Source organism: Columba livia, chromosome 11 (genome assembly GCF_036013475.1).
Source record: "Columba livia isolate bColLiv1 breed racing homer chromosome 11, bColLiv1.pat.W.v2, whole genome shotgun sequence".
Lineage (NCBI taxonomy): Eukaryota > Metazoa > Chordata > Aves > Columbiformes > Columbidae > Columba > Columba livia.
The window spans coordinates 10,364,880-10,386,416 of NC_088612.1; the positions used below are offsets into that span (position 1 = coordinate 10,364,880).

At 52.7% G+C, this 21,537-nt stretch overlaps 1 protein-coding gene and 1 long non-coding RNA gene across 4 annotated transcripts in view; one reads left to right on the forward strand and one right to left on the reverse strand.

The window, feature by feature from the left end:
• PCSK6 (proprotein convertase subtilisin/kexin type 6) overlaps positions 1-14,857 on the reverse strand; it is a 36,230-nt gene extending 21,373 nt beyond the window's left edge. The window contains exons 1-6 of one of the 2 annotated variants that reach the window (XR_010475426.1): positions 14,602-14,857; positions 8,656-8,760; positions 3,957-4,067; positions 3,164-3,307; positions 2,516-2,592; positions 1,789-1,877 (exon numbers count right to left, since the gene is read on the reverse strand). Coding sequence is in view for 1 of the 2 variants with exons in the window: in XM_065076721.1 (XP_064932793.1) it covers positions 1,789-1,877; positions 2,516-2,592; positions 3,164-3,307; positions 3,957-4,067; positions 8,656-8,760; positions 14,602-14,823 (748 nt within the window). In the remaining variant the exon portion in view is untranslated. The remainder of the gene's footprint in view (positions 1-1,788; positions 1,878-2,515; positions 2,593-3,163; positions 3,308-3,956; positions 4,068-8,655; positions 8,761-14,601) is intronic. The other variant, XM_065076721.1, reaches the window with a different exon arrangement.
• Positions 13,394-21,325, forward strand: LOC135580570 (uncharacterized). 2 transcript variants are annotated; one of them, XR_010475428.1, is made up of 3 exons: positions 13,448-14,523; positions 19,383-20,353; positions 21,190-21,325. It is a non-coding gene; the product is annotated as an uncharacterized LOC135580570 (long non-coding RNA). The 2 variants fall into 2 exon arrangements; XR_010475427.1 differs by lacking the exon at positions 21,190-21,325 and having other exon boundaries at positions 13,394-14,523; positions 19,383-20,389.
• The last annotated feature ends 212 nt before the right edge of the window (positions 21,326-21,537 follow it).

Consider the following 21,537-nt stretch of genomic DNA (forward strand, 5'->3'; position numbering starts at 1 on the left):
TTGCCCAGAGCAAATGAAAAGCAACGCAAGAGCACTGAAGAGCAGCCGGGAAAATTAGATGGTAGCTCTCAAAGTGTGACAAATAGGCTTCTCCAACAAGTCGTGCTCATTAATCGCTGCTTTATTTGCATAATCCATCTAAAATCACTCTCACTGCAGCTATAGCACATTTTCTTCCACAATCCAAAACTTGATACGGCTACGGACTTTATTTTTCCCCTTTGCCTGTTCATGTTGTGGGAAGCCCATGGTCTCTACCCTGTACCAGGCACTTCACATAGATCAATGCCCCCCCTATACACCACAAAGGCAAGGCACTCATTGAAGGAAGCAAATTAAAATGGGACCCACAGGTCGTTATAAAGTCAACAAGTAACTCTTGTCTCTGCAGCTGCTGCAGAGAAATGAGCTTGAAAAAGAGCAAGAAGGCAATGGCCTGATCCTGCAGGATGCAAAACTGCCTTAAACATCCCCCCTGGAGGCTTTGCCTCGCTCTGCTGCTGCTTGGTGGGTGCTTGGAGATGAGTTTTTAGAGTCAAGAAGCCGCTAAGAAGCAAGAAGCCATTCCATATGCAGGGGATGGGATGGGATGGGATGGGATGGGATGGGATGGGATGGGATGGGATGGGATGGGATGGGATGGGATGGGATGGGATGGGATGGGATGGGATGGGATGGGATGACATGCTGCAGCCTTTACAGCCCACATCACTCCCCCATTCCCTCTCCTCAGGGTTATTTCTTCCCTTGGGGGATTTTACCAGCGCAGGGACCCACGGACGATGCTTGGCCAGGAGCAGGACTGCCTGCGGGCACCGCTCCTGTGCAGACACAACCTTAACGAAAGCTGTTTCTTGCACAGCCAGGATGGACAAAGTGAGAAAAAGAATTAAGCCCTGAACACACCCACACGCGCTTGTCTGTGCTCCTGACTGCAACTTCTCCCGACTGCAACTTCTCTCAGCGTTTGACGGCGGGAGAGGATGCAGTAAAATCCCCTCTCCCCATACTATAGTGCCAGGGACAGGCTAAAACCCCTGGTGAGGATCCGGTTCCAGGCATTTGTCACCTACACGGTCCCACCAGCCACGCAGATGGGACACGGCACTCCCTCTCCCCCAACACCCCCATTTCACTTGCGGGTGCTAGACCAGCCTCCAAACCAGCCTCCAAACCAGCTCCACTAATGCAAATGAGCTCTGTGATGCTAATTACCATCAGGATCCAGTTTGGCGATAAAGATGCATGGGCACGTTGTGTTATTTGAGGGACTGTGCAAAGGTCCCCCCACCCTGCATAGCCCTGGCCCCCCACCTCCTTGTTTTTTTCCCCACAAGGCTATTTCGGGGGTCTTCTCAGACCCCCACTCTGAGTGGTTCATCTGCAGACACTAAATTAACCTCACAAATGAGCTAAACTGAACTGAAACTGGTGCCGCCAATCGTAGCAAATACAGCCACCCCAAAAAGGCCAGGCCCCTCCCCAGGACCCCAGACTTTTGTCATGAAACCACCACATCCCCTCTCCACGTGCATCCTCACAGCAAGGATGCAGCCTGAGTACGTTTCCATCCCAAAATACATGAAGCCAGGATCCCCTGCACCCTGTGTCACCCATCATCCCCCCCAGCGCCCCTGGGCTCCCTGTATCTGAGGCACTGAGGAGGCGCCTCTTTCCTGGCAACATATGGGAGAGCAGCACCCACCACCCGCCCCAGGAGCCCCTTGGCACGGTCAGGGCAGCCAGGGTCCCTCGGTGGGGACGGCGAAGGGCAGGTGACAGCCTCACCTCCGATGCGGGCGTTGTAGGCGATGCCCACGATGCAATACGAGTTGTTCACTGCTGCTGCCACTTCGCCTGCACAGCGGGTGCCATGTCTGCAAAAAGAAACCCCCCATGAGCCAACATCCCACAGGGGGGATCCCTCTGGCCACCCCACATCTAGAAACCGGCACTGAGGCCAGAGCGGTGAGAGAAAGGCTGCGGAACCCTTGTCCAAAACCCTTGGGGACAGAGGAAACCAATGCAAAAAGCAATTTTGCTCTTTGCGTCTTGCAGCTAAATGCAATTTGCTCTTTTCGTCTAGCACCGAAACACAATTTGCTGTTTGCATCTCACACCTAAATGCAATCACCTCTTTGCTTCTCATTTCCTTTCCACACGTGCTACCACGTGCCTGTCCTGTTTCAACCAAAGCCCCAAAAGTGTGACCAAATTTTCATCCAAGACACCCCACCTGACTTATGTGGTTTGACCCCCAATCATGCCAAGGACCGCCTCCTTGGGGGCACCCAGTGCTATTGTTTGATGGCTCAAGGGTTCATTAGCAATTAGCATGGTTGCAGTGGGCTGGATTTGCATTAAATGCAATGCCTCCGTGCAAAGCCCATAAGGCAGCATCCTCTGCAGTGCTGGGGATGGGGAGAGGTCATGGACCTGGAAGACACCACAGGGGGACACCCAGCCCCAGGGGACACCCGCACACCCCAGCTCCACAGCAGTTAGTGTCACATACTTATTCTCATTGCTGGCATCGTAGCGTGGAGTTGGGTCGTGGTCGTTCCCATTGACATCGTAGCTTGCAAGAGGGTCCTAAAAACATGTTGCTGTCATTAGGTTCAACTTACCAGCACAGCAGGGGACAAAGTGGCTTTAGCAGCAGCACCGTCCTGCTTCACCCAGTCAACAGAGCCAAAGTGGGCGAAAAATTGCCATTTTTCCCTTAGTTTCTCACAGTTTATCAGGATAAATAGTTCTGGGCTGCAGCCCTGCATGTTTCCCAAATGAAACATCCCGCTCGCATGGGGACAGCTCCTCTGAACCCCAAATCCCCCTAGGTCTGGCACTTCCTCCCCCTTACCCTGCCCCCCAGCAACAGCCATTTGAGGTTTGAGCTGGGGCTGAGTGGGTCCATGCAGGTTTTTGGCGAGCGGGAGGGAGGCGGCTGCTTCCCAGGCAGCTGCAAAGGGAGTTTCCCCCAAACCCTCTTGTCTGAAAACCTCATTTTATTCTTAAAAACATCTCAGGCTTTTTTTTTTTTTTTAAAAAAAAATCACTTTTCTTCTTTTCTTCTCATCTGCCAACGCACAGTCTTAAACTGTGTTTACATGCTGAAATGCTCCACTGTGAGGACCAGCCCCAGCCCATCCATCCCCCAGCTCACGTAGTTTTGCAGGAGGTCGGGGTGGTTCCTCTCTATACCGTCATCAAGGATGGTGACCACCACATTTTTCCCGGTGTAGCCCCTCTGCCAGGCTGCCAGGACGTTCATCTCCGACCTGCAGCGACTGTTTTTATCACCGCAGTGCTATGGGGGGAAACACAACAAGCACAAAACTGCAAGACGGGCTGCAACCCCATTTCAGCCCATCTAAGCAAGTAGTCAGGCTGGGAGCCCATTTAATCCACCAGGAAATATATTTGTGTTCCACTCCCTACCATATAACTCATAGATTTGTTATAACTTTACTCCATTGATCAAAGCCATCCAGCAGCAGTTAATCCAGGCAATGCTATCTCCCTATTTCTTTTCCTCTGCCATTTCAAATACTGCGGCCTCTTTGGTTTGAAGTGCTCATTTCCTTTCTGTGCTTAATTTTCAATGAATTTCCCTGTCAAATACAGATCAATGAAGCAGACAGGAGAGAAAAAAAATTATATTGGGAATAGATGGCTGCAGCTCCTGGATGGGCAAACTGCAGTGGTGTTCCTCCCATGCCTTTGCTATGCAGACCATAATGAGGGGCTGCTAATGACAGTGAAACACTTCAAACTAGACTCTACTGAGTATTAATTTACATTTTCAAGATCCTATTGCAAAGCACATTTGCTGATATTAAGGTGTTTCATTACTGTTCAGGCTGAGCAAAGACTGATGACTTGTTTGATTAAAGATAAATTGCCCCCCCCCATAAAGCAGCAGGTTTCTGGTAGGGCAGCGATGAGGAGACACTCACCAGGTACCACATGTTGGGCCACACTGGGTCATTGAAGGGCAGGACGTGGGGCTCCCCTCGGACCTGCCGCTTCACCCGCCGCTTCACCTCCTGCTGCTGCAGCCAGTCCACCTGCAAGGAGAGCCATGGGTCAGCATCGTCCCTGGGCACCGGGACAGGCATCACCCGTGGGGACAGATTCCAGCATCACCTGCTGAAACTGCATGCAGGATGTGGAAGTGATGCAAACCTCCGCTTGGACCCATCCTAGCATCATCCCACGCACTGGTAAACCACCTCCCGAGCACCTTTGGCAGGGCTGCTGCAGAGGTAGTAGCTTCATTTTGGGGGATTAAGGTATGGATAGACAGACAGACAGACAGACAGGGCAAGCTTGGCTCTTTGTCTTCTCCGAGCCATGGACCTCCCGGTGCAGCAAAACTCTTAAGTGTAAATAACGTCGTCTCCAAGCACATGCCAAAGCCTCTCTGGGCTTAACGAAGCACTGAGGCACATGCTGAAGTCCCACTGGAGACAAATCACATATTTCAGTGTTTAGTCAAAACATTGGACTCAGGAGCTTGGCTTAACTCTGGGGCTGATCCTTCCCCCTGGCCAGGAGGCAGCAGCTCAGCCCTGAGAGTTCACCACCCAGCTCCGGGGCTGCTCAACCTTCCAGCTCCTCTTCTCCTGACAAAATAATAAAACTGGGGACTTCACACAAACAATATGTTTCTCAAATACCTGTGGTGACCACCCACAGCCATGGCAGGTCTCAGGGGACATGGCCAGCTCCCAAGAGGTGTTTTTGGTACTGGTTGTGGGCGAGGTGGCCTTGGGGCTGACCGCTCTGACATTTGTTTGCTTTTCAGTGGGACGTGACACACGAAGAGATCAAATGGGAAATGGGTTGGAAAAGGCCAGGATTGGGAAATGCCCATGTTTGCCTGCGCCAAGAGCTGCCTACGGCGCTGGTTTGGGAGCAGCCACATCCCACCCCAATGAGAATTTTCCCCCCTTCAGACCCTTCATTGCTCACAAAAAGGGCCCTCCTGCCTTCAGCACAAAGATAAAACCCAGGTTTATTAAAAACAAGTTGTAAAAATAATTTATAGACCACATCTTTACATGTGCTCACGGTGGGGGGAGAAGGGCTGCACCAGCTGATGAGCTGGGAGGGCTCCAGAGCACATCATCTTCTCCAGGCACATCCCAACAGCTCGGGGTCTTCTGGGAACACCCAAGCTGCTTGTGGGGATGGCTCTATTCTTCTAAGGTTTTGTAATGAAAAATCATAAAAAATCTGAAATGCAAGTTTTTGTTGGGATCGTTTATGTGAAAACTGTCAGCTGAACAGAGTGCTTCTTGCATGGTTTGCAGCTTTCTGACTTGGATGGAGGTGGATGGGGAGCTGGGTATCAGAAACACGACAGTTTCCAGCCTAGAGCTTGATTTTTAAACATCTATATTTTAAAGAAAAACTGTTGAAAGGAAAAAACATTTATATTTCATAGAAAATTTAGTTTCAACACTGCCGTGGCTGACAACAGCATGCTGCTTTGCTTTTATGATGGTGGATTTAAGTATCAGAAGTAAAAATACAACTTCATGGTCTAGTTAAAAAACAAACAAAAACCAAAACAAAGAGGATATGGCTCAAATACCCAGCCTTTTTCCTTAAAGCAGCACTCCTTGGGAGCATTACCATGGATCTCACTGCTTCAGTCACAGCCATCACCTGCAGCTTTGTCGGATACAGGAACCCCAGGAAAATGTAGGATTTCACAGGATTTTGCCAGGAGCTACAGTGCCACACAGCAACATCTTCATCCTAAACATGCTCCTGATCGACCCCAGTGCTGCCAGCCAGGAGTCGATGGAGAAGTCTTGTGTGGACACAAAGAAATCAGCAGTTTAACAGCATTGATTTCAAGTGGGGTTCTGCTAAATTGATGCCGCTGGTGTGGGAAGACGAGCGGGAAGGAGCCCAGGGCATCCCTGCAACCACTGCCATGGGTTGTGAAACTCAGACCCACTTCCAGCACTCATCTCGAGGCGGGGAGAAGCTTCTTGGAAATTGAAAAAAAAAAAAAAGAAAATTTTGATACTAGAAATGGCCAAAATTGTTGCAACACAGTCCTGAGCCTGGGGGTTCTCAGGTCCATCCCTGCAAACAAGGCCACCATGAGTGACACCAAAGGACCCTGCGAGGAGGCACAGGTATCACTGAGCCGAACCCTCCGCCCTTGCTGGAAACAGAGCAGCAGCTTTTCACTTTCCCCCTTACTCTGAGAATTTCCATGGGCGATGCTCAGATTCAGCCACCCAGGGTGTTTCCACCGAACATGATCACCAGCACAGTTGAGGATGCAGCTCCAGAAAAGCAATTGCTTGACTTATTCTAGTGGATATGCAGCAATTAAAGCTGAGGTCCAGGACAAACCAGATGCTTCCAGCATGTTCACCACAAAGCATGGCAGAAATTTAAGTGGGGTCGGTTTTATCATAGAATCATTTTGGTTGGAAAGAGACCCTTCAAGAATGAGTCCAACCGTTACCCCACTCCTGGCACTACCCCATGTCCCTGAGAACCTCATCTCTGCATCTGTTCAACCCCTCCAGGGATGGTGACTCCACCACTGCCCTGGGCAGCCTGTTCCAATGCCCGACAGCGCTTTGGGGAAGAAATTATTCCCCAGATCCAACCTCAGCCTCCCCTGGCGCAACTTGAGGCTGTTTCCTCTCGACTTGTCTCTTGTGGCTGGGGAGAAGAGACCAGCTTTTTCCATGCTCCAACCTCCTTTCAGGCAGTTCAGAGATCAGAAGGTCTCCCCTCAGCTTCTGTTCTCCAGGCTGAACCCCCCAGGTTCCTCAGCCGCTCCCATCACACTTGTGCTCCAGCCCCTTCCCCAGCTTTTGCTGTGGTACACAGACAAAGGCACATGGACTGAGGCTGCAACATCCTCTGATGAGGATTAAGAGACCAGAGCAGTGAGGCTGAAGGGTCCTGCACCACGAGGACCAACAGGAGCATCCCACCAAGCCAGCATGACCCTGCTTTGCATCCCAATGTATCTCCACACCTTTTACCCTCACCACCACGACCTGCCCCCAGAATTGCTGGATTTGCCACTTCTCTCCTCCCCTTCCATCACCTACCACATCATATCAGCCCCAAATGGAGCAGCCGCAGCCGTGGGGGGCTCCTGGGGCACGAGGAGAGCTCAGCAGCAGCATGGCCCCTCAGGGACCAGGACCCTGGGTGATGCCGGAGAGCTCAGCAGCAGCATGGCCCCTCAGGGACCAGGACCCTGGGTGATGCCTGGTCCTTGTGTCACCAACCCCCACAGCAGAGCAAACTGATAAATAACAGCACTGGAAACAATACTCCCTGGAAGGCATGAACCACCCAACATCTGCAAATAATTGAATTTGCTGTTTTGTCGGGCTTTCTGCAAGATTTCTTTCCATCTTCGCTACTCCAGCTCCTGTCTCCTTGTGCCTCACGGTGATGTTTTCCCATCCAAGTGCTGAGATATCTCCAGAACAATTTGCAAATGTGCATGGGAGAGACAACACATGCCAAGAGGCCTTGAACTCCAACTGATAAGGAAGGATTAAGAGAACAGGAGCTAATTGCTCCAGTTTGCAGTCCACAGAGCGAGGCAAGGTAAATGTTAATAAGACTAAAAGCTCATTGATTTGGTTTGCATTATAACTAGACTTATCAAAATGGTAGTATTTCAATTGCAGAGCTGAATTCATCATTTGCTGGGATGCCTGCACACCTCCCCAAGGGCGATCAGCAGAGCCCAGCATGCTTTCAGGGCACCCACCAGCAACATCACCTGTGTGCCTCCTCAGAAAGGTGCTACAGACTCTGCCCAAATATTTAACAGCAAATCTCACTGGAAATCCAGCTGGCTGAGGAAAGCAGGGGTGCTCTGTAGGCCTGGAGAGATGCGGATGGGATGTTGGAAATATTTCAGGCAAGAGTATCCCAAGGGCAGCCAGGAGCATCAGTGCAAGCACCAGCCACTTGCTGCAGCACAGGTACCTTCATTGTAATGACTTTTTCTGCACTTATTTCTTCCTTTCCTCTCCCTACACATTAACCCTTCCTCTGCACTGCAGAAGTAGCATCTTGCAGGGTTCAGATGCCAGGTGGGGCTGGGGAGGAGAAAGCCAAGGCAGAGCCACAGCCCTTTGCTGTCATCACTCTGAACTCAGCTCACCCAGGTCCTCCCTGTCCCTCCTCACCTTCTCCTTCTGCCCTCCTGATACTTTCATCAATTCAGCTGCACTGAAAAAAATCCCTTCAGATGCTTGCTCTAGGAAAAAGCAACGCAGGGCCATTGCCAAGGATTTCACACATAGCAACCATAGAGGCAGCAAATGTTGTGGCAACTGGATCAACACCCCGAGCATGCAGCAGCCTTTCTACCCTGGAAGGCTTTTTTTCTCCCTCTTCCTCCTGGTTTCAGGCAGATGTTAACATTTAGTCACTTCCCAGTATTTTTCATCACCGATCGACGTACCCGTGGCCAATGAGTCATCCCGTGCACGCACAGGGCTGCAGTTCAAGCATAATATGTCATTGCAAGATGCTCAGGCTCACACTTGACCTGGATCAAGTCAATGGGCTTCTCCAGGGGAAATGGGGACCCACATACCACCACCCCCTCAGAGGCTGGGGACCCCAGGCTGCTCAGCCCTGTACCTTGGGGTCCATACGGAGAAAGTTGTGCGGTCCCCGGCTGCTCAGCGTCGAGCGCTTAAACGTCTTGCTGTGGTGAAAGTGGTAGTAGTTTTCCAAACTCCCAATCTGCAAAAAGAGAGGGTTTTAAAAAATAAAAAATATATATATTAAAAAAAACAGGTTTTCCTGTGGCTCACCTCATTTTGGTGCTGGCAGCACCCCTTTGTGTGTTGGTGCAGCTGCGTCTTGCAACACAAACCCAATGTTCAGAGAGGGGATGCAGGATGCTGGCACTAACCCCAGTGCCACTGCTAGATGCTGCACTGGCACAACAGAGCGCAGAAAATATTTTTATGAATTTTCACCCATTAAATACATCTTTACAAACCGCCTTCCATCATCTCCCGAGCAGGAATAATGAGATAAAAATGAGCTCAGCAGCTGCAGCAGAGCTGGGGGAGCGGTGCCTCATCCCGCTGCCTTTCCCCACCCAACGCTCCAGCAGCACAAACAGCCCCGTAAGGAGAGGTGAACACCATCCCTGCTAATCCTGGGGTGCTCCATGGAAGTGCAGGATATAACTGTGCTCAACCTGGAGTCACAGATGGCAGCAGAGTAAAAAATAAAATTAAAATATCTCCAAGCAAACCAGTGATGCTTCCCAAGGGATGCATAACACATGCCCCTGCCTCAAGTCCCTCCCCAGTGGTAAGTACAGCCCGGGAGCGATGGCAAGCTGGAAAATGCAGCCCCATCGGCTCCCTTCAGCTCAGGAAAGCCCCACGCTCCTCCTTTACAAGTTTTTGCCTTTTTTTTTGTATTTGTTTGTTTATTTTGTGGTTTTTTTGTTGTTTTGTTTTTGTTGAACAGAGCTGAAATGCCCCATATTTGCAGGAAAGTGCCGTGCCAGCCACACCACCCTGATGAACCCCGGGTGGCTGTGCTGCCTCCAGCCCTTTTATCCCAGCAGCTGGAGACACCTTAACTCCTCTTTTCCATCCCAAAAGCACAGATAAATTTTCAGGACTATGCAACAATGTGGTTCTCTTGGCCAAGCACCACATGAAGAGCATCCCAAAGGGATTCGCAGACTTAGGGATGGGGAAAACCCAAAAGCTGGCTCCCCGGTCACACCATTTTGGTACAAGTTGGGTCTCTGCTAAAAATTCCTTTTTCCTTGAGGCTGATTTTTTTTCTCCCCTCTGAAAAAACCCACCCTATGGCCAGGAACTGCTGGGAGCCAGGGGCAGGTCCTGTGCCCGGCTCAAGGGACCAGGGTGAGCTGTGCCATGAGCCCCTGTCTTCAACCCAGGGGCTGGGGTGACATCCCTGAAGCCACATGTGATGTCCCCAAAGCCACATGTGACCCAGGAGCCAGGGTGACATCCCCGAGGCCAGACCAGGGCTGGCTACAACAGGACAGGGTGGGGGGAGCAAACAGGTTTGTCCGGACCAGATGCTGAAGCAGATGATGACAACTACTTACATCTTTGTCACACTTAATACCTTGAGATGTGCCAGTGCCTCTTACAAGCATTAAATATTTAATTAGTTTTGCTCTGCTTTTTGTGCCAGAACATCATTTCACCAACTTGTCTTTACTGCCGGTAGTGATTTTTGTAATTTGTTTCCACTCAAGCTCTTTAAATGCTCTCTCCCCCTCCACCACTACCTTTTTCTTTGCTTTACAGCGTAGCTGTGCATTTTCTGTAACATCTACATGCAAAGTGGCTGCTTGCTGCAATCTGCATTTGGCTTTTAAGGCCCATTCCTTAAATTCACTTGTACTTAGGAAAGAGAAGGAAGATGCTCCAACGTCCCCATATTGTAGGGAAAATTTGCGTGAGGCCACCCTTCAGGTTCAGCTCCGCATCCACCAGCTCAGCCTTGAGTTTTCAGGGTTATAATACTCAGTTTATTCTCATCTCCCGTCCCTCTGGCACTCATCATAAGAGGATCACGCACCATAAACAAGCATCAGCTGAAGGAGCACTTCTGTTTCCCACCAGAGTGGGCTTTTCAGAAACAAATGCAGAATTACCACGCAATGCAAATCTGCAAGAAGACAGGGAGGGAGAAAACCCATCCCAAGGTATGGGGATGTCTGGTGAGAGCAGCAGGAGAAGCACCCTGTGCTCCAGGTTCTTTATTCTCCTGGGATTTATTGAAGGAAAAATAAGGAAAAACCTTCTTAAGTTGAGGCTAACTTGAAAACCAGCCCCACTCTGAGCAGAGGTTGGACCCAGTGACCTCCAGAGGCCACTTCTACCTGAGCTATTCTAAGGAGAAAAACTCAAAATTGCCATTTCTTTTTAAATGCAAGAGTATTCTTTCCTCCTCCTTGAGGTCAGTCAGCTCGGTGGGGGCTCAGCAATGCAGCCCCTGGGGATAGGACTACTGGAGACACCCAAAAGATCTGTGTTTTCTCCTGCACACAGCACCAAGGTAGTTTTCTTCTCCCCTGTTAACTGAGGCAGAGGAAGCCCTGGTTGGTTCCACCATGCTCAGGTGAGCTGCAGATAGAACAAGCTTGGAGCAATTCAGAAGCAACATGAATGTGTTTTGCTCCCCACAATGCCATTGTCACTATGCAAGGGGTGTCAATGGCTCCACTTTCAAAAAACCACACACCCGCCAGTGTCATCCAGCCAAATGGGGAAGAGTTTGAAGATGAAGGAGCTTCTCATGGCTCCAGTGGGACCCACGTAGTTAGAGACGGATGGCAAAAGGATGAGAAGCAACAAGTTGCAAGGGGAGAAATCCTAACCGGGTATAAAGACAAATTCTTTGGGTAGGATGGTGACACATGGGCCTGGGGAGATGGTGGGATCACCATCCTTGGAGAACTTCAAATCTCACCCAGTTGAGGCTCCACACAGCCTGATTTAGCCTCCAAGTTAATTGGCGGGGGTTGGACCTGAGACCTCCAGAGGTCCTTGCCAAGAGGGAGTACTCCACAAATACTTAACATGGTTAAAAAGAGGTATGATTGCAAGGGGGTCGGCCACCTCCCAACCTGCTTTTCCATTCCCCTTCTCCCACAAATCCCCATGCTGCCTGCCAGGCCCCCACAAAGGCACGGAGGCAGGAGAGGCACTGGGAGACGCTCCTGCAGCAGCATCCATCCCTGCCCTGCCTCATTAACAGACAGTATTTCCAATAGTTTCAAGGTTGCTGGCAGCTAATGAGATGTTGCAAAGGAGAGCTTTTTGGGAGCTGTACACCACCAATGGCAGCCCTAGAGCCCGTAAGAGAATTGCTGAGCCTCTTTCTTCCCTCCTCATCACAGCAAAGTCCTCCAGCATTTCACCCAAACCAGCCCATTTCTGGAAAACACCAGCATCTGTGTTGGTGTCCTGCAGGAGGACAGATCGGGCTGGGGAGGCCGAGCCTGGTCCCCTCCTGGGGACACCACCCATGCCCAGCAGGCACAAGGGCTCCTGCCTTCAGGAATGTCATTCTCAGATGGTCACAGCTGGATTCAGCCCAGTAAGGACAGAACCCAAGGCTGCGAGGACACCATCACTCCAGGCTCCTCCAGACAACAAATATCCAGGAAAGCTCCAATTCCAGCCCCAAATGAATCCTGCCCACCTCCTGCACCACAGGAGAGACTGCTGAGCACATGAGAGCCCTCCCAAAACGCAACGCTTTGGACATCGCACAAGGAAAAATAAATCAGATAAATTTCGTTATTGGGATAGGAACAAGCTCATCACCACCCCAGGATGGCAGTGGAGGTGCTGCCTAGGGCACCAGCACCACACAGCCCTCAGCCGGGGCCTGTCCTGGTTCCTCCCAGCCCAGCGCAGGGAGGAACAAGCAGCCATTTGGGGGTGTAAAGTCTTTTCCTTTTGTTTAATTGTTTACTTCACTTCAATAGAAGTTGATGAAAATGATTCCCCAAGAAAAATGTCACTCTACTGTGAGCCAGAAGGATTTAAAATTGTCTTGGTGGCTGGGCATGGCAACATGGGAGGACAGCTGGGACATGGGGCAGACGTGGGTGTGTGCAATGCCCTTCCCAGCTAAGAATGTGTCAGCAGACCCCAGGATTGCATCTCAGAGGAAAAGAGCTCACCAGCCGACAACTGAGCCTTTCTTGCACCCAGCTGTGCCACCTCCGTGACCATCACCTCTCCTCCTCCCTCAACATGTGGGACTCCACCATTTGCCTCTACCTAACCCTCTCCCCATGGCATGGTGACAGCCCCTTGGCAGGGTTTTCCAGCAGGACCAGGCCCCCAGGGAGGGCACAAATCACCAGGGACAGTGCTGTTCCCAGCAGCTCCATGGGCAGAGGACGCGGTGGGGAAAGCTGGGGACACCCAGGCCCCCACAAGCATGGGGAAAGCAGTTCCTTGGGGTTTGACCATGGACAAGCTCCTGTGGGAAAAGTCCCAGGGTCTTGAAAGCTGAAGGCAGGGTACAGAGAGCAGCTGGGGAAACCCCAGCGGTGCAGGACCTCCCAGCATCCGCGGGAAAGGCGGGAGCCAGGAACAACCTGATGCAACCGCAGAAATATTTCCCTTGCTCTCCAGCCTGCACCGAGCTGCCCCAGGGAAGGGCTCAGGGGGGAGGGAGTGATGCTCCAATGGGGCCATGTTGTGCCCATGGGCCACACGCCTCTGATATTATGGGGGTGAGCTTGGGAAAGCTGGAATGTTGGTGAGAAACAAATGCTCCAGTGGGCAGGGACACAGCAAAACCCCAACCCAGGAGCTGACGCGAGGCTGATGCAAACCAGAAGAGTGGGAAGCTCAATCAAGATATTCTCTGGCTGAAGAGGGATAAACATCGAAAAGCCCTTTGGGTTGCACAACAGCATTGACCCGGCCCTGTGATAGAGGCATTTGAATAATTTAAGTGATTTTCTCCTCAGTGGGGCAAGAGCCAACCACAGCAGGTAGGGGATGGAGGGTAGGACATGCAGGGTTGTCCCCCATAGACACTGGTGCAGGAAACACCGTTCCAGATTCAGCCTTCGCCCCCCCAAATTTGTTTACGCGGCACCTCGTGACTTTAATTATACTTAAAAGCAGGGTTGCAATATAAAGCGAGGATATAATTTATGGTCCAGGAGACACCTTGGGCAGGAAGACAACCTGAAGTGCCACCCAGCCAGCAGAGCGCTGAGCAGTGCAGAAGGTAATAAACTCCGGAGGAAGCTCTGAGGACACCAGCCCACATCTGGGCTTACACAGAATGAAGAAATTGACAGGAAAAAGAAGCTGCCGTGATGAAAGTCACCTTAAGCCATCCGTGTTCTGCGGGGGATGGAAAGCAAAAGTTCCTCGTGTTCTCAACATCTCCGATAAACCCGGTGCCAGAGAGTCCAAAGTTTGTTAAATCCACAAATGTAACTCGCCGGGATGGGAGGAACTTGTGCAACCCGCAGCCGGTGTGGGAACGGGTTGTGCGGGGCGAGGACACCCCGAGGAGCGGCGGCCAAGGTGAGGGGAACGGAGACGGGGCTGCCCGGCCGCCCCCCTGTGCCAAATCGCTCCGTCAGCATCGCTGCATCGTCCTCATCCCGCCGCTCCGGGGGGCGGGAGGGGCCCATCTCCCTGGGACCCCCGGCACCACCCCTGTGCCGACAGACCCGGCAGCTCCGCGGGACCCCCGTCAGTTTCCCGAAGCCAGGACCGACAATGCAAGACCCTCGGCAGGTCCCCACTCGCGGGATCCCCCGCAGGTTGCCGGTGTCGGGATCCCCGGCAGCTCCGGCCCCTCAGGACCCCCGACATCTTCCCGGGACTCTCCGCAGACGCCCGGGGTAGATCCCTCTGCAGCTCCCGGGAGCCCCGACGGGTCCCGGGACCCCCCCGCACCTCTCCGCTCCCGGGACCCCTGACAGCTCCACGACCCCAGGACCCCCTCAGGCTCCCGGTACGAGCCCCCTTTGCATCCTCCGCTCCCGGTACCCCGGTATCTCCCCGCCCCCCGGTGCTCCCCTCTTCCCCTTACCTGCCCCAGGCTGATGTACCCGTAGGCGGCGGCGAGGCGGGCAGCCTCGGCGGGGCCCCCCCGCACCCGCACGGCCCAGTGGTTGGTGTAGACGGTGCGGGAGGGCTCGGCCGCGGCTCCGCGCCCGCTCAGCGCCAGCGGCAGAGCCAGGACCAGCAAGCAGAGGCGGGAGGACGGCGGAGCGGCCACGCTCCCCGGGCCGGGGCCGGCTGCGGCGGGCATGGTGCGCTCCGCGGTGCCGAGCTGGGCGGAGCGGGGAGCTGCGCCTTTTAAAGCGGCCCCGGAGCCCGGCGGGGGCGGGGGGATGCTCCGGGCGGGGTGGGGGGGGAGGGTGGAGGCAGCGGGGAGGGCCCGGCCGGGCGGCAGCGGCGGGAAAGCGGGCGCCCGGAGGAGGGGGGGCGGTTTCTGAGCACCCCCTTGCATCCCCCTGCCTGCCGCCGGGCATCCCGCCTGCCATTCCTGCACCCCCCGTGTGTAAGCGGTACTGCTTCCCGGATAACCCCCTGCATCCCCCCGGGTGTCCCCAAACAACCCCCTGCATCCCCTTTCATGTCCCGGTCCCGCTCCGCGGAAACCCCGCTTCACACCTCAGCATCCCCCCTGCGAGCCTCGGTGCAGCCCCCCCGGCAAACCCTCTCCATTCCCCTGCATGCCCCCTACATGTGACCCGGACATGTCCTGTACCCCCTGCATCCCCCATGCATGCAGCTGTGCTGCTTTCCAGAAACCCCCCTGTACACTCCTACATTTCTCTGCACCCCCCTGCATGCAGCTGTGCTGCTTTCCAGAAACCCCCCTGTACACCCCTGCATTCCTCTGCACCCCATTGCATGTCCTGCTGCTGCTCCCCAGATACCCCCCTGCATGTCCCAGGACAGCCCCCCCCGCATCCCCCTGCGTTCCCCAGCACTGCACTCTGGGTTTCCCCCTGCACCCCCCAGCATCCTCCTTTGTGCCCCCACATCCCCCAGGCAGCTCCTCATGTGTCCTCCCAGTTTGGCCCCCCGGGACAGCCAACCTGAAACCCCCCATCACTGCCCTGCATCCCCCAGCACTGAGCCCTTGGCATCCCGCCTGCATATTCTCCCCTCTCCCTGCATCCCCCCAGGCATCCACCACCCCCCATCTCTGCACCACCCCTATAGGCATGTCCCATTGCACCTCCCCCCTGTATCCCTCCAGCACTGGTTCCCAAATCCCCCTGGCATCTTCCCTGCACCCCTCAGCATTACCTGCCATGTATCCCTGGGCATCCCTCCTGCACCCCAGGCAAACTGCAGCAAATTTTGGGGCAGGATTCCTCAGGTGACCCTGGTTGTGTAGCACCAAATGGGCACAAGGGGTACCACAGGGAGCCATGGGCACAGGCGGAGGGGCTGGAGAGTCTTTGCCTCCCACAGACACCGTTCAAAGGACAGCAGAAAGCTCGTGGGATATTAGAAAATAGGCTTTGTTAGGGAGAAGGCGATGGCGCATACAAAGGATGGGCTCAGGAACGGGTCAATGATGCTCTGTTCCACAGCCCTCCCTGCCAGCGCCGGAAGAGGCCTGCAAGTAAGCTGAGAGCTCCCCATCGCATCACATCAGAGCTTTGTTCACATCACATCAGAGCTTCACCTACATTACATCAGAGCTTCAGAAATGCCCCCGTTCAGCCCCCAGGGCTCGGTGATGAGCTGGAGATGAGCTGAGGAGCTGTGCCAAGCACTGCAGCTGCAACCACAGGCTCTGGCCAGCATACCCTCAGGGTGGCTGTGATTCCCGGAGTGGGTGTTGTCTGTTTTCCAGGCCCTGAACAGATTTGAGAGGTATTTGGGGTACAAGCCATGGCTGCCAAACAAAGTGCTTACAGTGCCCTTGTAGCCACCCCCAGCCCCATCCATCTGAATGAAAACACCTTCCCAAGCCCCAAACAGCTTTGCAAACCCCACTTAAGTGCAGCCCCCAGGCATGAGGGCATCCGGAAAGCCATGCCAGTGGCAACGAGGGGGGATGGGATGGTTGGAGGGAACATGGAGCGCATGGTACATCCCATCACTAAAGCCTTATCACCATGTGTTTGTACCAGCCCTGCCAGCAGGCAGGCGAGCTACTGACAAGCTGAGTTAATAGGAAAGTCCTCCCTAGCTCAGCAGCAAGATTAAACCAAGAGAAATTTATAGGGAGCCTGTTCTGCATCAGACAGGACCAAAATCCTCCTGCAGCTCCCGCTCTGTGCTGGATCTGGCCCACTCGCAGCCACAAATACATGGAGAGGGGCAGATGGAGGCGAGTGGCTGTGCCAGCAGCAACCTTGTCCCATGCAATTAGAAATATCAACAAAATGAGGATTTGAAGGGCTTGTGTGGGCAGATGGAAGGTGTTGTGCCGGCACCAGGGATGGGACAATTTGCGGCCACAGGCAAAGGGGAGTTTGTTGACCCTGTACCTGCCATAAGCTGTTGCTTGTGGAAATCTTTGCTGGCAACAGTCACTGTATGTGGGGATGTCAGAGCTGGTGTCAAGGCTTGTCATCCCAGGAGCCCTCAAAAGGCCACCCCCCCTAGCTGCCCAGGCAGGCCCGATGGATTTGTGTGTGGCCATTTCTTCTGATTAAGCAGTAAAGGGTGGTTTCCATTAGTACAAGCACACTGTGAATCCATTCCCATCTAGTTTATGGGCTTTTCCTCAAGTTTCCCATTGGTTAAGGTGCATGAGATGAGTGAGCAAGGCTGGCGGGTGCTATGTGTGTGACACACATCAAGAGAGACACAGAGCCAGAGGAAAGGCAAGAATAAGTAAGAAACATCGTCTCTTTGCTATGACAACATCCACTTCGCCCTGCTGGGGAAGGTCTGGGGGGCTGCCTGATGTCAGCAGGGGCTGCAAAGGAGGGAAAAAATGGGGAGGAGAGAGGGAAGAACAGACTCTGGCAGCTGCAGGAAGGGTTTAGGGTTTGATGGTAGGAAAACCTTTCTGATGGCAAATGGAGTGAAGATGGGAAGGGGGTTGCTTGAGGGGATGCAAAAGCCTCTGCTTTAGGTGATAGAAAACAGGCAAATCCCAGCGGAACCAGGATGAATCCATGCCCAGGAGTGCTCTGCATCCCACTGCAAGAGCCCCATGGGCAACAAAAGCCAGCAGCATCCTGCATCCCAAACCTTACATCCTGAGGCCATTGATTGTGACTTCAGACGTATCTGCTCAGGGGATAATTTGTTTGCATCAATAAAACTTTGTGGTATGTCATGGGTTTGACGGTTCCCAGCTCAGCCTTGCCTGAGTGCTGACTGCAACGCTGCAACCCGCGTTTCAGTGTCCCCGAGTCCCCACATCTCTCCCGTCCCCTGTCCTGCTGGCATGATTTTGAAATTCAGAGCATAGCCCTTTATGTCCTGGATGGCAATTTTCCTGGCCAAGCCCACAGGGTTTACCGGGGGTGTCAGGAAAACCAGACTTTGGCCCCACGTGCTTTGCAATGAAGGCAGACTAAGGCAGAGGCTCCATTTTAACAGTTTTCCTGGGATTATTTGAAAACACAGAGAATTACTGTGAGAAACTGGTGATGCAATAAATTTTGTGAGCTGAGCAATTAAACAGAAGCTGCTGCAAAGACAGCGCGGAAAGAGGCGCTGCTGAACCAGTAATGTTCAAACCCTGCTGAATTAAATTTGTAATAATCCTGGCAGTTTTATATCTGTCCATGAATTACAGTTAAAATCCCACCGCATACCATGAATGCCCATTGCTTCTTATAGTAGTAAGACTACAGTGAAGAGCTTGAGTAGGATGCAGCAGGGGAGAATGTCATTTAAACCCTGGTTCTTTGAAAACCAAGCCCTTCCGTGTCTTTTTAAGGCCAGTGCAGGAAAGGAAAGTGCAAATAAAGCACCCAAAAGCTGCTATTTTTGCAGGGGAGGACTGGCAGTGGGGCAGGCAGAGGGAGCGGGGCAGCGGGAGCTGTGCCTCTGTGTGCTGCATTGCAAGAAGTTAAGCAAATAAAAGCAGTTTTGCAAACACACACACATGGCCCAGAGGTGTTCCCGGGGCGCTGGGACAGGGTGGCCACTCGGCTCAGCGCCAGCAGGACCCACAGCATGGCCGAGCCGAAACCCCGCCGGGACCCGGCCATGGGAGCTGAGGTTTTATCCTTTGCATGATGAGGGCCTGTCAACATGGAGATTACAGCAAAAATCAGGTCAAAACCCATTTATCTGACCTGAGCAGAGCCCATGTGTGTGTGTCCCAGGGACACACAAGTAGGGCTATCGCAACGCTGGTGGCTGCAAACCCGCCCTGGCCAGAGAGCCCAGCAAAGCCCAGCCACAACTGTGTGCGATGGTTAATAAAGGGCACACAGTAATTGAACTGGCATACCTGGAAATAGCTCTTTCTGTAGCTCCCAGGCTTAATCCAATGAGTGAAATTTGCACTGGCATAATTAAAGCGATGCGGTTCATGATCTTGTCTGCAGATTGACTCTTCGCTCTCTGGTGAAAGCCCATGTGGAAAAACCCTGTCCAGCTCCAGCTCCAGTTCCTGCCCAGCTCCAGCACTGCCTAACCCAACCTCTTGCCATCAGGGTTCCCATTAACACCAGTTCATTAACACCAGCCTTCAAACCTGTCCAGCAGCCCGATGCCCCCAGCATCCACCTGCAGTGGTGGTGGCAAGACATGGGGCTCTCGGCCGCTGTCACCACTCCTGTCCAGAGATTTATTAACATGAAGAAGAAATCGGTATTGTTGCATTTATATTCATGCTTCTCAAACAATCTCTTTTTTCTCTGCTTGTCCTTCCAGGTGTTAACCCCAGGCTCACTAGTGGCCATATGGTTTGGTTTCTGTCGTATTAATGGTAAAATCCTGAGCGCAAGCGAGCTGCCCATGAAGCTCACCAGTGGAAAATAAGACTTGGGGACACCGGAGCAGCATCCCCACAGCTGATGTGTCACAGGGATGCTGGCAATGCCACCAGCACTGTCACTGCTCAGCAGCCACCAGCTTTGCACCCGGGAAACCCCTGGTTGAATTCCCAGGAGATTCGTGCTCAATGGAAAAACGTTACCCTTCCCTTTTTCCTTTCCTTCCTAAATCTGGTTTAAGCTGTTTTCAGACCAAAGAGGTGACATCAAATGTGATGGAGGGGAAGGAGGTGGTGGAGGAAGGCCTGGGGAGGTGGGGGACAAGTGACAGCTGCACGTCCTGGACACAACAGCCCAGGGATGGGGAAACTCATTTCAAAGTGCCCAAATCACCCGTTTTAGAAACCTCTGATCCCTGGCAGCTCTCAGTGAGAAATGCGGAGAATTATAGAGAAAAAAGGGCTTCTGCCAGGGTGAAAGAGCTCAAAACCATGGGGACAGCCAAGGAGGGATGTGCTGATGGGTTTCTTTCATCCAGCATCCCTTCCAAGCGCTGAAGACAGAAGCAAAAGGGATTTAAATTGGAGATTAGAGAGGCTGCCCGACTGCAGTGATGCACTCGGAGTATAGAGAGCGGAGCATCCCCAGCGCCAGAGGTTTTAGCTGTAATTACACCAACATCTGTCCAGCGATGGTCGGGACTTGCGTAGTCACTGCGCAGCTCCAGGCTGGGCTGGAGTTCTCCCACAGGCTCCTTCTGCTCTGCTTTTCTGTGATTTCAGAGAAATCTGGATTTTCTTTTTTTTTCTATCCAATGTGTTCTTTCTCTCCAGAAAGATTAAATCTCGACTGTCAGGAACTGGCGTAGCGGGTGAGAAGATTTCCCAGACTAGTCAAAATGTCATCCTGGTAAGAATGCTAGTAATAAAAAATTTTTAAAAAGAGCCCACTACAGACTCAGGCCTGTAAAAATATCCAAAAGATGGATCTGGAAGTTTAGAAACAATTGAAACTCAGCAGTGAAAGGGCACTCTGGGGACAATCAGGCCCGGCACAGATATTCATAGTGGGGGGAAAAAATCAATAAGTTAGAAAAAAAAAATAGTGTGCTTGCTCTTGAATTAAAAGAAAGGAACAAACCCAGATTTTTTTTACCTATCTCAAATAGCTTTGGGGCTTATTATTGCTTTGGAAATCAAGGCAAGGAAGGAAAAACCCAAGGTGGTGGGATGGAGAGATGCTCCAGCTCCCCGTGGAGCTGCACCCGGGTTGTCCTGGTTCCTGCCCACTGTATTTTGGGACACCTGGGATGCAGGAGGGATACTTGGGATGCTAATCCCTGAGGAGAGGGTACTGGAACGGGACCCCAAGGGTCTGTCCTGGTGGCACCCATCCCACAGGACACCACCCATATGTGGGGTAGGAATCCTTCCTCCTCCTCTCTCAGTCCCTACCACCATCCTGCTTCATCCAGAGCACCAAACTGGGAAAGAGCACCAGAGCCAGGAGGGAGCCGGTGACAAACTCAGCCCCACCCCTGGAATAGCAGGTTTTGGAAAAGCCGGTTACGCCGGCGCCGTGTTGTCACCGTGCGGAGGAGGATATTTTGGGTCCCTCTGAAGGAATCGCAGCCGTCGCTGTTCGGGTGGCAGCTCCAGGGCTGAAATTGGGCTCAAAAATTGGACTCCTGTGAGGGCTGGGGTGGATTTTGCAAATCAAATGCGACTCTTTTACTTCATCCCCAGCTCAGGTGATGTCCCCAAGAACCCAGCTGTGGCCAGCATAGGATGAGACCCCCCACACTGTGTTTTCACTCCCCAACAAACCCCACTGCACTGGGGGGAGCAACACACGGGGAGAGAGATGCGCCTGGGGGTGGAGAGATGCAAATATCAAACCGGCAACGATGTCAAAATAAAATCCGACAGCCCAGGGAAAACACGGCATGTCCGTGCCAAGGCTATCATTTATGCCAATTAAAAAAAAAAAACAACGAAAAAACCCACCAAAACCAAACAAAAAAATTGGCAGGGCACAAAGGAAATTGGAGTGGTATTTCCTGAAGAGGGTGTGGGGAGCATCCTTGGAAAGCC